This window comes from Salvia splendens, chromosome 8 (assembly GCF_004379255.2).
Source record: "Salvia splendens isolate huo1 chromosome 8, SspV2, whole genome shotgun sequence".
Taxonomy (NCBI): Eukaryota; Viridiplantae; Streptophyta; class Magnoliopsida; order Lamiales; family Lamiaceae; genus Salvia; species Salvia splendens.
The window spans coordinates 482237-495857 of NC_056039.1; the positions used below are offsets into that span (position 1 = coordinate 482237).

The following is a 13621-nucleotide window of genomic DNA, read 5'->3' on the forward strand; positions in this document are numbered from 1 at the left end:
TATCACCTCACAATCAAGATCCCCACTAAAGGAGGGATAGCAGTCATCCGAGGTGATCAAAAGAGAGCAAAAGAATGTCTGCAGATTGCGCTTAAAAGTGCCGAACAATCAGATCGGCACCATCAAGCATAGCAATCACAGCAGCCGGAGTCAGAGGCAGGCGAAATGAACGAAGTCACACCGGAGCCGAACTCACGACCAGTTCAGTTATACGAAGATGATCCATCCAGAACGGTCAAGATCGGTTTCGTGGGAACACCTCTACTCCGGGAAAAGACCATCCAGCTCCTCAAAGAGTACAAAGATGTCTTTGCGTGGTCTCCGTTGGACATGACTGGAGTGTCTCCCGAGGTAATTACACATCGGTTAAATATTGATCCTTCAGTCCGGCCTATAAAACAGAAGCAAAGACTCTTTGCGGCAGAAAGAAATCAAGTCATCCATGACGAAGTCCGCCAATTACTGAATGCGGATGTATTATTTGAAGTAAAATATCCTTCTTGGGTGGCCAATCCTGTGATGATCAAGAAAAAAGAAGGAGGATGGCGGATGTGCATAGATTTTACAGATCTAAATAAGCACTGTCCTAAAGATTGCTACCCCCTTCCCAACATAGATAAAAAAGTAGAAGCTTTGATAGGCTTCGAAATTTTCTGTTTTCTTGATTTGTATAAAGGATACCACCAAGTTTTAATGGATGAGAATGATGCTTCAAAAACGGCTTTCATTACTGACTTCGGTATTTTTGCTTATAAAAAGATGCCATTTGGTTTAAAGAATGCCGGAGCCACATATCAAAGGATGGTAGATAAGCTATTTCGGCACCTGATCGGAAAAGAGGTTGAAGTATATGTTGACGATATAGTTGTTAAAAGCAGAAGCACTTCGGAGTACGAAAACAATCTCAAAGCCACTCTCGACGTGCTCAAAAAAGCCAACCTCAAACTCAATCCCCAAAAATGTACCTTTTTGGTAGATTTGGGAAAATTTCTGGGTTGTTGGGTTTCAAAGGAAGGACTCAAGGCAAATCCCCTAAAGGTTCAAGTTGTTTAGAACATGGCAATGCCGAAGTCCATACATGATGTGCAAAGGCTAACTGGATGTCTAGCCGCACTGAATAGATTCCTTTCCCAAGCAGCCGAAAAGCAAATGTCGTTCTTCAATGTTTTGAAGAAGGCACCAAAGTTTGAGTGGGGAGCCGAACAGAAAAAGGCTTTTGACGAACTCAAAAGTTATTTAACCGAACTTCCTATTCTCTCTGCTCCAACAGATGCCGAAGTGATATTCTTATATTTAGCAGCATCAGATCAAACCATTAGCGCGGTGCTTGTACGAGAAGAAGGCCTAAAACAGCGTCCTATCTACTTTACAAGCCGAGCATTAAGAGGTCCCGAAACAAGGTATCAACCTCTGGAAAAAATTGCTCTGGCATTAGTAAATGCAGCAAGGAGACTGCGGCCATATTTCTATGCTCACAAAGTATGCGTCTTAACCGATCTTCCACTTCGGCAAGTTTTGACTAAGCCAGAAGCATCAGGCAGAATTGCCAAGTGGGCCATAGAGTTGGGAGAACATTCAATAGAATATCTACCTCGGAAAGCCATCAAGGGACAAGCCTTGGCAGATTTCTTGTAGAGGCAAAGTTCGATCAGGCAATCCCTATTATTGCCGAACAGAAAAATCCTACCAATGATGAACTAACACAGCCCCAGAAACCCGAAGTAGAGCCGCCGGACTGTTGGATTGGATTCGTAGATGGAGCTTCGAATAAGCCAGGAAGTGGAGCTGGTATTCTACTTATCGCTCCCGACGGACACGAGGTAACTTATTCACTTCGGTTCTTGTTCCCAACCACTAATAACGAAGCCGAATACGAAGCCCTTCTTGCCGGACTTCAGTTAGCGCAACGTCTACTTGTCAAATCTCTCAAAATTCATTGTGATTCACAAGTCATAGTGAATCACATGCTGGGTACAAGTGAAGCCCGTGATGAAAGGATGAAAAAATACTTGGACAAAGCGCAAAGTATTAGCCGAAGTTTCTCTTATTTTCGGATAATCCGCATTCCCAGAGCGGGAAATAGCCGAGCAGATACTTTAAGTAAGTTGGCCTCACATCCGAGCTCAAAGGTGGAGGAATTACCGCACAGAAGCATTGATGAAGCTGAAGTACACTCAGTAACCAGTTCACCGAACTGGATGACGCCAATATTAAAGTATCTAGATCAAGGACAATTGCCCGAGGATAAGAGAGAAGCAAGGAAAATCACATGCCGAGCACGTCGGTATGAACTTCATGAAGGAGTCCTATATAGAAAGTCCTACCTTCAACCGTTATTGCGATGTGTAGGACCAGAAGAGACGGATTACATCCTTAGAGAAGTTCATGAAGGATCTTGCGGTAGCCACATCGGAGCTAGAGCATTAGCTAAAAAAGTTCTGAGATGGGGATATTATTGGCCAACTTTGGTACAAGAAGCAGTACGGCTAGTTAAGAAATGTACGAAATGCCAAATCCATGCAAATATCCCAAGGATGCCGCAGACTGATCTATGTGCTATGCAAAGCCCTTGGCCTTTTATGCAATGGGGCATAGACATAGTAGGACCACTACCACAAGCTCCCCGGCAAATGAAATTCTTGATCGTTGCCGTGGATTACTTCACAAAGTGGGTGGAGGCTGAACCATTAGCTACGATAACGAGCTCAAAGGCATTAGATTTTGTCTGGAAGAACATAGTTTGCCGATTTGGCATACCCCATATCCTCATTTCGGATAATGGGACTCAGTTTACTGACAAAACATTCAAGAATTGGTGCCAAGAGTTGAATATTCAACAGCGGTTCACTTCGGTCTCTCACCCACAAGCAAACGGACAAACGGAAGTAACAAACCGTACTTTGGTGAAAGGATTAAAAGCTCGGTTAGAACAAGCCAAAGGACAATGGGTAGAAAATCTTCCTCAAGTCCTATGGTCTTACCGAACTACACCAAAAACCTCCAACGGTGAAACTCCGTGCAGTCTAGTGTACGGCACTGAAGCCGTAATTCCGGTTGAGATCGGCATACCCAGTCCCCGAACTCTTAATTTCTCAACAGAACTGAATGACGACGGACTGAGAGCCGAACTAGATCTTGCCGAAGAAAGAAGAGAATTGGCCTTCATAAAAGAAGCCAAGTACAAGAAGCAAGTAACCCGGTATTATAACCAAAGGGTGAAAAAGCTGCAGTTTCAAGTGGGAGATCTCGTATTGAGAAACAATGAAGTAAGCCGAGTAGAAAAGCTGGGCAAACTTGAACCCACATGGGAAGGTCCGTATCGGGTGTCAGAAGTCCTGGGAAAAGGGTCTTATAAATTGACTCACATGTCAGGAGAACAAGTACCCCGAACATGGCATATTTCCAACCTCAAGAAGTTCTATTTGTAAGAGACAAGGTCCGGTCAGTCTTGTGTCTAGTTCGGTCCTAGGGTTATGTGCGTTCTTATTTTTATTGTTCTTGTGTCTAGTTCGGTCCTAGGGTTATGTGCGTTTTGTCTCTTACAAATGTTACTGAGGTATATTGTTCTTTAAAGGCTGATCCCCTTCTTTTAGATCATGTATTAAAGACAATTGTGAGTCCAAGCTTCTAAGGAAGATACAAGATTCCACAATTCAGCTTAAGAAACAAGCAATTCGTCTTAAACGAACTGCAATAAGCCGAAAACCACTTCGGTTAACTAGGGAAAGTCCAATCCAAGCGATAAAACTCGCCAAATAAGGACACAAACTAAGTCCGGTCAAAGAAGAGTTTACTTCATAAGACCGAGGACGAGTACAGGGAAAGTCCAATCCAAGCGATAAAACTCGCCAAATAAGGACACAAACTAAGTCCGGTCAAAGAAGAGTTTACTTCATAAGACCAAGGACGAGTACAAAAACTAAGTCCGGTCAAAGAAGAGTGTACTTCATAAGACCAAGGACGAGTACACAAACTAAGTCCGGTCAAAGAAGAGTTTACTTCATAAGACCGAGGACGAGTACAATAAATGAAATAAAAAATCGCTGAACTGTAAATACGCAGTGATAGAAGCGAAATGAAAAAATTTCATTTACTAAGTCTTGTTGGGCATACAATTCCGCTGCCCTACGAGAATGCGTTACACCATTACAAAGGACTACTCTACTGTCTACGGTTGCTAAAGTTGAGCCACCTATCCAAAAAGTCCTCATGATGCTGAGTTCGGGCGTTCCGAGCAGTTGAAGAATCAGTAGGTGGACGAGATGCTCTGATCGACCTACCGCCTCTTCTCTGAGTCCGGGAAGTTCTAGCACCTCGGCGGCGAAGAGTCTCTTCACGAAGCATTCGCTGATCTTGCTCACTCATATTCACCACTCCTCTACGAACTTCAGGGCGTTCTTGTCTTGACGTTTCCGGTTGCTCCTGAGTCCGTTGCTGACTTGGAGTAGGTTCTTGTCTTGACGTTTCCGGTTGCTCCTGAGTCCGTTGCTGACTTGGAGTACGTTCTTGCCTTGACGTTTCCGGTTGCTCCTGAGTCCGGTGCTGATTTGGAGTAGAAGTTTGAGTAAGTGGATCCGAGGTTTGAGTTGGAGCGTGAGCGTCTGTTAGCGGGAAACGGCTAAGGGATCTCTCGATCGCGGGACGCCGGGAAAGAATGATGTCGTACAGAGAAGCCAAGCGCCGCAATGATTTCACAACTTGTTGGCAAGCCGAGCTCTCCAGCACATTGTTCTTCCGGAGTACATGAAGCTTCTCCCACAGTTCATCAACTTGATTCTGAACTTCGGATATAGTCATTCCCCCGCGCCCGCTGATGAAGTCTTCATATGCAGTCCTCTCAGCGATGACAGTATTCAGCTCGGCCTCTAGATCTCTCCTTATGGACTCTAAGTCCTTATTGTTGGACTCCAGCTCCACTAAACGAGCCAAGAGTTCATCATACTTCATCTGGTCATCTATAGCTTTTTTCTCAGCTTCATTTAAAGCCGAAGAGTATAGCCGCTTCCAGTGAAGTACCTCCAGCTCCTTAGAGTAAAGAATACGAAGCAGCTATGTCAGTTCGGCATTTCAGTTTACCGAGCAGGCAGTAAACCACAATAGGAGTAAAAGAGATTAAGAAAAGCTATAAAGAAGACACGAGTGTAGAAAGGAGAATTTTTTCATTCAAAGAAAAAATTTACACAAGGAGGGCTTCAAGGCCATTTTACAAATAGAAAGAAACTAAACTAAGAGAAGGGAGACGAAATCATACTCCGCCAGTTTCGTCTCCGGCTTCTCTGTGGGTTTCAGCTTCTTTCTCCTTGTCTACCTCGGTCTCAGCCTCGGCCTCCCTACTCCCTCCCTCCTGCTCGGCGCCCCCATCGCCGATCTGCTGCACCTCTTGCTCGGCGTGCCCGTCGCCGGTCTGCTGGTCCTTCTGCTCGGTCTCCTTGCCGGCCTCATTTTCCTGCTCGCCCTCTTCTTTGTAAATTGAAGCGGGTGAAACAGGTCCCAAGGAGGCAAAGATGGCCTCCATGTTCTCGTCACGGTCAGCACGGCAATTACGGACTCGTTCAGCAGAAAGCAGGACCGATGAAGACGCAAGCTCCTCAAGGAGCGGCAGACTCTGGAGACGCGCTGCAATCTCTCGGCCATACAGCGGCAAGACGACTTCGGGTTCCTGCTCAACATTATCGGTCATCAATTTCAGCAGATCACCGATAAGGGCCGAAAATTGATTGCTCAAAAAGAGTTTCTCCGTGTAAACACGGAGAGCCTCCCCCTGAGCAACCACGGCAGCCGCCTCCCTCTGTTTCGACCGCTCTCTCTGGATGATGAGCTCGTCTTTGGCACGCTGGGCTTCATCCTGAGCCGAGATCGTGGCGGCCCTTGCCCTCTCAGAGTCTGCCCGAGCCTGTTCGGCCTGGTGACGAGCAGCATTCAAATTCCTCTGCATCTCATCATAATCGCTGGACGCTTTAGAGAGTTCAGCTGTGACGAGCTTGCAGAGCATATTGTTCCTCTGAAAATGGAAAAAGGAAAAAGTCAACAGAGGGGCCACAAAAAAATATAGGAAAGAAGCAAAGCCAGAAAATCAAGAAGAAAATTCACCTCTACAAAGTCCTTTGGCCATAAAAAGGGCTCAGAGATATGTGCCGAAGTGGCCGTAACCACTCCTGATCCAACACCCCCCTCGACAATGTCTCTCTCTGGCGCTTTTGGGGGTTTCTGAGTCTTCGCCTTCCCCCTTGCCGAGGTCGATCCCGGCTTTTTTGGATCCGAAGACGGACTCGAAGAGGTCTTCTGCCTCTTCGGATTCTTCTCGGCATCAGACGCCGAGCTGGTGTTTTTCTGTTTCTCCGGCTCCTTTGATTCGGAGGATTTGCGACCAAGCCTGCTTAGCATGTTCACTGCCAAAAAGCAAGAAAACAAAATTAGTTTTCGCCGCTAAAGCAGTAAAGCATAAAAAAGAAATCCTCACCCTCAGTCTCTTCGTCCGAAGACGAGGAATCGAACACGAAGTCACCCTTGACGAGCTCAGATTCCGAATACTGTTTCCTAATCATGGGAATCTTATTGAGCTCGCCCTCGAGCTCGTCCAACGGTTCTACCCGAGGATGAGGAATTACGGACTTCGGCCCTCTCCAGGAAAAGTCCGGAGCCGCTGTCCTATTGTAAAAAAAAAAAACGATTTTGCCACTTCGGCCATTTGGTTTTACAGAATGCTCTGAAGGGCTGTAAAGGGATCAAGTAAAACCAGGATCCCTTTCTCTTAAACTGAAAGAAATTAAGGATTGTCCTCAGAGACAGATCCTTTTCTAGTCTACGCAGCTCGGCAGCAAAGGCCGATAAGTGCCTCCAAGAATTTGGAGTCACCTGACCTAAAGGAAGTTGAAAAAAATCAAGAAGCTCTACAAAGGCAGGGGGAAGAGGGAAACGAAGCCCGCATTCTAAGCAGGCTTCGTAAACGGTGGCATAACCCTCCGGCGGCGAGTTGGCCCTATGAATGTCGTCGGGAATCACCACTAACCCCCCAGGAAGAAAATATTTTCCGTGTAAGGATATCACAGTATCCTTACTCAAAATGCTGTGAAAATATTCTACCGTCTTCTCCCCGGACCTTTTTCGGCCAGAAGACCCCTTACCCCCCTTCCTACCACTACCTGATTCAGAAACAGATTCAGAAGAAGAAGACATGATTCTTACTCTTTGATGGTCGAAAGTCTCTGAAGAAATTCTTGAAGAAGCGGAAGAAAATTTTACGAAAAAGAGAGAGAATGCAGAAGAAATAATCGCAAAAGGGTTCCAATGACGAAGAAAGGAAATGTTTATCAGATTCGCAGAGGCGTTTCAAATTCGTCGCACCGTTTCAAATCCCACTTTTTCCGGATTCTCTGGCCGGATTAGCTGTCACATTTAATGCAGACACGTGCAGAGCACGTCCCCTGACGTCAACCTCCCCCTTACACTTATCCAAAATGCCGAAGTGATTAACTTCGCTTTTCGGGGGGGGTGGTGATGGGATACGAACTAAACAACTAAACCCTAATTGCGAGCCCAATAGCAGTGACGGCCCATCAGCCCAAAACCCAAGAAAGAGTATCAATTCGGCACAACCAAAGAGTTCGGTCACAGCCCATAGCTCGGTAAAAGCCGACCAATCGAGCTCAACTCTCAGATCGGCAAAAGCTGATCGGCAAAGTTCAGCAGTTCGGTCTCAACCAAAGAGTTCGGTCACAGCCTATAGCTCGGTAAAAGCCGACCAATCGAGCTCAACTCTCAGATCGGCAAAAGCTGATCGGCAAAGTTCAGCAGTTCGGTCTCAGTATTCGACCGAACAAGGAGATAGTGGACCCATGCAGGATCCCCACGGCCTCCATTACACCCACGATCTATTTAGTGGTATTAAGCAGTTATCAACCCCACTACCAGGGCTGCAAACCACGATCTTAGTTCGAATGTATAAATAGAACTTAGATCAGATAGACCAGGGTTAAGCTCTCTAGATCCTGAATCTCATATAGCAAATCAGCATTGTAATCTGTAAGCTATCTCAAGCAATACAAACTTGCCCTCTATTCTTCCCGTGGACGTAGATTTACCTCAGTAAATCGAACCACGTAATCTTCAGTGTTGTGATCTTCATTTATTACTTGCATTTATTCCCATCAAAAATTCGCCACATCATCATGGCTAGCTGAAGTTAAATCCGTAAATCTTCAACAAATATTTTTAGACCCAACGTGAAGCTGGTTGGATCCAAATTTATACGTGAAGATGAAGAATTTAGATTTTTTTCCCTTGGAGAGATGAACTATTTGTATTTAATAATCTTCATTTCTCTATATTCTTCTGAAACCATTAATTAGCATGTACGTGGTAAAGAATCAAGATGCTTATTTTTATTAATTGGCCATATATTAAAAACTTGTATTATGCATTGTCCACAACACAAAATTATGCATATCCACAACATAAATACGTATAAAAAATATAGCATTGTTAATACGACACCATAAAAAGATTAAATAATCCTTCATTTTATTATGATTATGCATGTAAAATGTTGTATTTGAAAACAATGGACTGTAAGAACCATCTATTAATGAATTTGGATAGAAACAAACACAACGCAACACAGACACATATATAGACTGTACATTTATATATCATCATTTATACTTTGATTTTTTTTTTCTGATATGAATTAAAAACCCATCATTAAATGAGCTAGGGTCATGATTGAAATGGAAAGTTTTGTGTACCAACAGCCAGTGCAATGCTGTATTATTGACTTATTGTTGCATAAAATTCCAGTGGTCCCAAAATTATTTTTTGTTGAGAAAAGTTATAAAATTTAGGAGTTTGCTACATCAAAAATAGTATCTTTTGAAAGCTTGTCGAAATTTCTGGCATATTGCTAGATAAATTTTAAATTTTTACTCTCCAAATTGAATGTGTATGTATAAATTATAATGTATATATGAAATGCATAAGAAATCCTATTTGTTCAAAATATAAAAATATAATTGTATTCATTCTTTTATTTCATTCCACCAATACACATATCCTGGAGATGTTTTATAAAATAAAATAAAATTAGTATAGCATGCACGACCTTTCAATTTGTAGCGATATAATTAAAAGTAAGATGATGTTAAAGAAAATGTATCATGTCACTAGAGGTGAGTAGAATATTCATAGTCGAATAACCAAATCGAATCAAACTGAAATATCAAATTTTCGGGTATTTGAATCGAATTTATTTTTATTCAAAATACAGATTTTCAATTTAATATGGATTGGTTTTTAAAAATCAAAGAAGTTCAAACATCAGAAATATATCTAATATGCATAAATTATCATTTGGATTAAATATCATCAATAATATTTATTTAAATATTTTTAACTTAATATATGTAACAAACTAAAACTATTTGCAATTTCTCAACTTTCTAGGATTTTTTTAATTTTTTTGTACAGTTGGCATAAAAAGTTATAGATTCCGGATTTGAATTTTCGAATATTTATAATTGGTTCGGATTTATATTATCTGAAATTTCAGATTTTTCGATTGAGAATTTGGTATTAGGCGAAAAGAATTCCGAATTCAACCCACACTTCACCAGTGAATGAATTGAAATGATATACACAGCGCGTAATTTTATTCATAAAAAACAATGGCGGTGTCACTGTTTTGGAAAGCAGGATCTTAACGTACAACCTAGATGCATGGAAGTACAACAGGCTACAACATTTGTATCTGAAAAATAACTGAGTTTATTTCAAAGAAACAAATAGGAAGAAAGATCACTGCTTCTTGGGCATGGCAGCAAGTCTTGTATACATCCTAGCCATCGACTGGTAGCCTCGGATATCGCCTGACCGGAGAAGGTTACCTTCGAAAAATGACAAAAAACACATCAACCACAATCGCTATGGAATCGGAGAATGTAAAAACAATCATAACGAAATGAACAACGCGACTACACAAAGAATATAAAGTGACTGCAAAAACTTGTGCACATTCGGATGTATGGTGTATCCACTGTAAAACTGAATTGAGCAGATACGTAACGTAGACGGGTATCACAAAGTTCGATACCTGAATCGCAGTTAAGTGGGCTGTCGGGCTCTGGATGACCCATCAACGCTATTATAGCCCTACAGACGGACTGCAATGTCCAGGCGGGGCTCCAAGCATTCTTCAAGATATCAAGGCAAATCTCACCCGTCTGCATAAAATAAAACGTAGAAAACAATATTATAAGTACGGGAAGAAACTAAGACTTCTTCAGATTATAAAACCCAAGCATCACAAACTATGGAATCAACAGGCACAAAGAATCCAGCAGTGCATAGATGAGGAAAACTACAAATCAACGGAATAGGAACTGTGTGTAAAGCCATTCCTTTGTCTTTCTAGCATCTATAGGGATGTCCTAGTCATTTTTCATGTCGGGAGGCCATGTGCAATACCAGTTTTCAGACTCCGACACTTCACTCAGCACTCTCCCACTCATATTACAAGCCACATGATGCCAGTAGGAACTAACAACAAATCAACCAGCAAAGGTATAGAAAAATAAAACTGGCTGTCAGTATAAGTTATAACCAAGACATATAGTACCATCATACTGAAAACGAGGGATTCGTTTCATACTTACCCCAAATCCAACCTCTAATTCGGCACTTTCATTCAAAATATACAAGTTAAGCCAACTACGTACAACTTCACAAAAACCGGTACACAAACAAACAAAAACTTGATTAGGAGCTCTGTCAAGTGCTCCATTTCAGCAGTTTCACTTCCATCATTAGTTAGACACATCACTTCCACAACAAACTCTAATACTAACATTACTGAATTAACAAAAGACTTTAAAAACTACAGAAACCATCACACATTTTGCTCTTCTCGTCATACATCAATCGAACAACACAACAGCAAGAAATAGATCTCTCGAACTATCTAACGAAATCAGGACATCCTACAACAGTCCAAGACTAATGCTAACATTACACAATCAACAAAAGATTTTATAACTACAGAAATCATCACACATTTTGCTCACCTGCCATTCTACAATCGCACGACATAATAGCAAGAAACACATTTCAATTCAAGACAGCATTAACCACCTTGAAATGCACATTTGGATGGAAAATCTTGGTCAGAAATCGAACTTGAGGCGGCTGCAGAGGATAATGCTCGGGCACAGTAAACGCAAGCTGGAAAACTCCACCTTCGTAAGGAGTTTCTGATGGCCCCTATGCACATTAACAAAATCTACCAAATTAATCCAAATAATCAAATCCCCAATGTTTTCCCCCAAACAAACCACACACGAGCTCAAAACAAGAAAATCTAAACCACCTTTACAAGAGCAGTCCATTTAAATATGTTGGAATCATCACAAACTAATTGAATATCAGGATCGGCCGCTTTCTCTCTCTGCACTTCTTTGTACTCCTTGAAAAGCCTGGCCCTAGACGCCTAAATCCCAAAAATTGATCAAATTCACCAAAACAAAATTAAAATAATATAGATTGAAGCTCAAGAGAGTGAAATTAACCTGCATTATAAGCCCTAATAATTGGAATGAATGCCGCCTCGATGACTGAATAAGAACTGCATCAAGTCGAGATTATCACATGTGAATCAGAAATTGAATTACATGAAATGAAACAATTTCTGAAAAAAATAATTAAAAATAAAAACTGCACATATGGACATTTGATCATTTTGGTCCTCCGTCAATATTTCCGTTAAAAACTAACGGTCAACATTATCTTTTGGATTTTTTGGTCCTGCACATATGGACATTTGATCATTTTGGTCCTGCACATATGGAATTTTGATCATTTTGGTCCTCCGTCAACATTTTCGTTAAAAACTAACGGTCAACGGCCGATTTTTGACTAAAACAATGGGTTGGGTCGGGTCGTGTTTGGGTCGGGTTTGGGTTATACGTTAAGAAAAAAATAATATTTTCTTAAAATCTAAGCATAATATTTTCGTTAAAATCTAAGCATAATATTCTTAAAAATTAATTAATATTTTTTAATTAATAAAATTAAAGTATAGTATTTTTTAATTAATTTTTTCATGAATTTGAAGAAAATATTATGCTTAGATTTTATTAAAAATAATTTTTTAATTATTTAATTTTATTATATAGATTTAATATTAATATACTTTAATTTTATTATTTTGATTAAAAAATGATTATTTTAATTTGGTAATTTTTTATTTTATTGTGTAATATCATGTTTAAATCGTATAATAACATCATGTTTTAGTCGTTATAATATTTTTAATCAACAAAAATAACTAAAAATTAAAGTTTTATAATTTTTTAATTAATAAAAAATAATTATTTTTTTTCTTAACGTGTACCCAAACCCGACCCGACCCAACCCATTGTTTTAGTCAAAAATCGGCCGTTGACCGTTAGTTTTTAACGAAAATGTTGACGGAGGACCAAAATGATCAAAATTACATATGTGCATGACCAAAATGATCAAATATCCATATGTGCAGGACCAAAAAATCCAAAAGATAATGTTGACCGTTAGTTTTTAACGAAAATGTTGACGGGGGACCAAAATGATCAAATTTCCATATGTGCAGGACCAAAATGATCAAATGTCCATATGTGCAGGACCAAAAAATCCAAAAGATAATGTTTAGGACCAAAATCGTAAAATGGCTATATGTTCAGGACCAATTTTGGCCTTTACTCTTACTTTATTCATGATTTTACCTTTTTTATGTTTTGTCATTTATTTATGCCAATTTAATTAAACGAAATTTATCAAAATTGTAATTAAATTGAATTTTGTTTAAATTAAAAATATAAAATATATCCAGGAAATAAATACTCACACGCTTCACAGTTAACATTTTAATTAAATGGTGGGCTCGAAAAAAGACAGCCCAATTCTAAGAAAAACACGCTGAACAGATTTGGGCCTTTTGTTTTAGTTTACTTAAAATTATTATATTGATTACTGTTACATGTAAGATGTAACCATCATTATAGTCTGAACATTATGTAATTTCAGATAATCTTCAAATACGAATTAATTGAAATTAAACTTTGTATGCAATTAATCGGAAAAATCAATATTTTTATTGAATAAGGTACTTCCTCCACCAATAACTCAAGGAGTTTTAAAACTACAATATGCAGCAATTTATTGCCATTTTGGTACTTAATTTATGTAGAATTAATAATAACTACATGAATAAAAGTGATCAACATAAGTAATTTACAAGCCCTATAATAAGAAAGAAAATAAATTTATAAACTAAAATGAGATTGAGACTTTTCCTACCTAAATTTCGGAAAGAAAACTTGGAGATATAGTAGTAACAATAATCCTAGCTGAACAACCAATTAATAATAGCTAAGTTAAAGTAAATTTACAAGTCCTGTGATATAGAAAAAAAAATGTATAAACTAAAACGAGATTACATTCTTCATACCTAAGTTTCTCTTAAGCGAAAGAAAACTCGGAGTGAGAAGAATGGAGTTGATGTAGTAACAATCACTATCCATTTTACCAAACAACTCAGTTTCTGTAATAGTTCTTCTATTTCTAGAATAATATTGAAAGAGCTTCTCATCAAACAACA

General features: G+C 39.9%; 1 protein-coding gene across 1 annotated transcript; it reads right to left on the reverse strand.

Annotated features, from left to right (window-relative positions):
* Positions 1-9612: 9612 nt before the first annotated feature.
* Positions 9613-11669, reverse strand: LOC121743232 (protein PEROXIN-4-like). The gene is made up of 5 exons (XM_042136472.1): positions 11556-11669; positions 11357-11476; positions 11122-11250; positions 10085-10214; positions 9613-9878 (listed from the first exon to the last, which is right to left on the reverse strand). Exons 1-5 carry the CDS (start codon positions 11559-11561, stop codon positions 9790-9792), a joined length of 474 nt encoding a protein of 157 aa, XP_041992406.1. The 5' UTR covers positions 11562-11669; the 3' UTR covers positions 9613-9789.
* Between the last annotated feature and the right edge of the window lie 1952 nt (positions 11670-13621).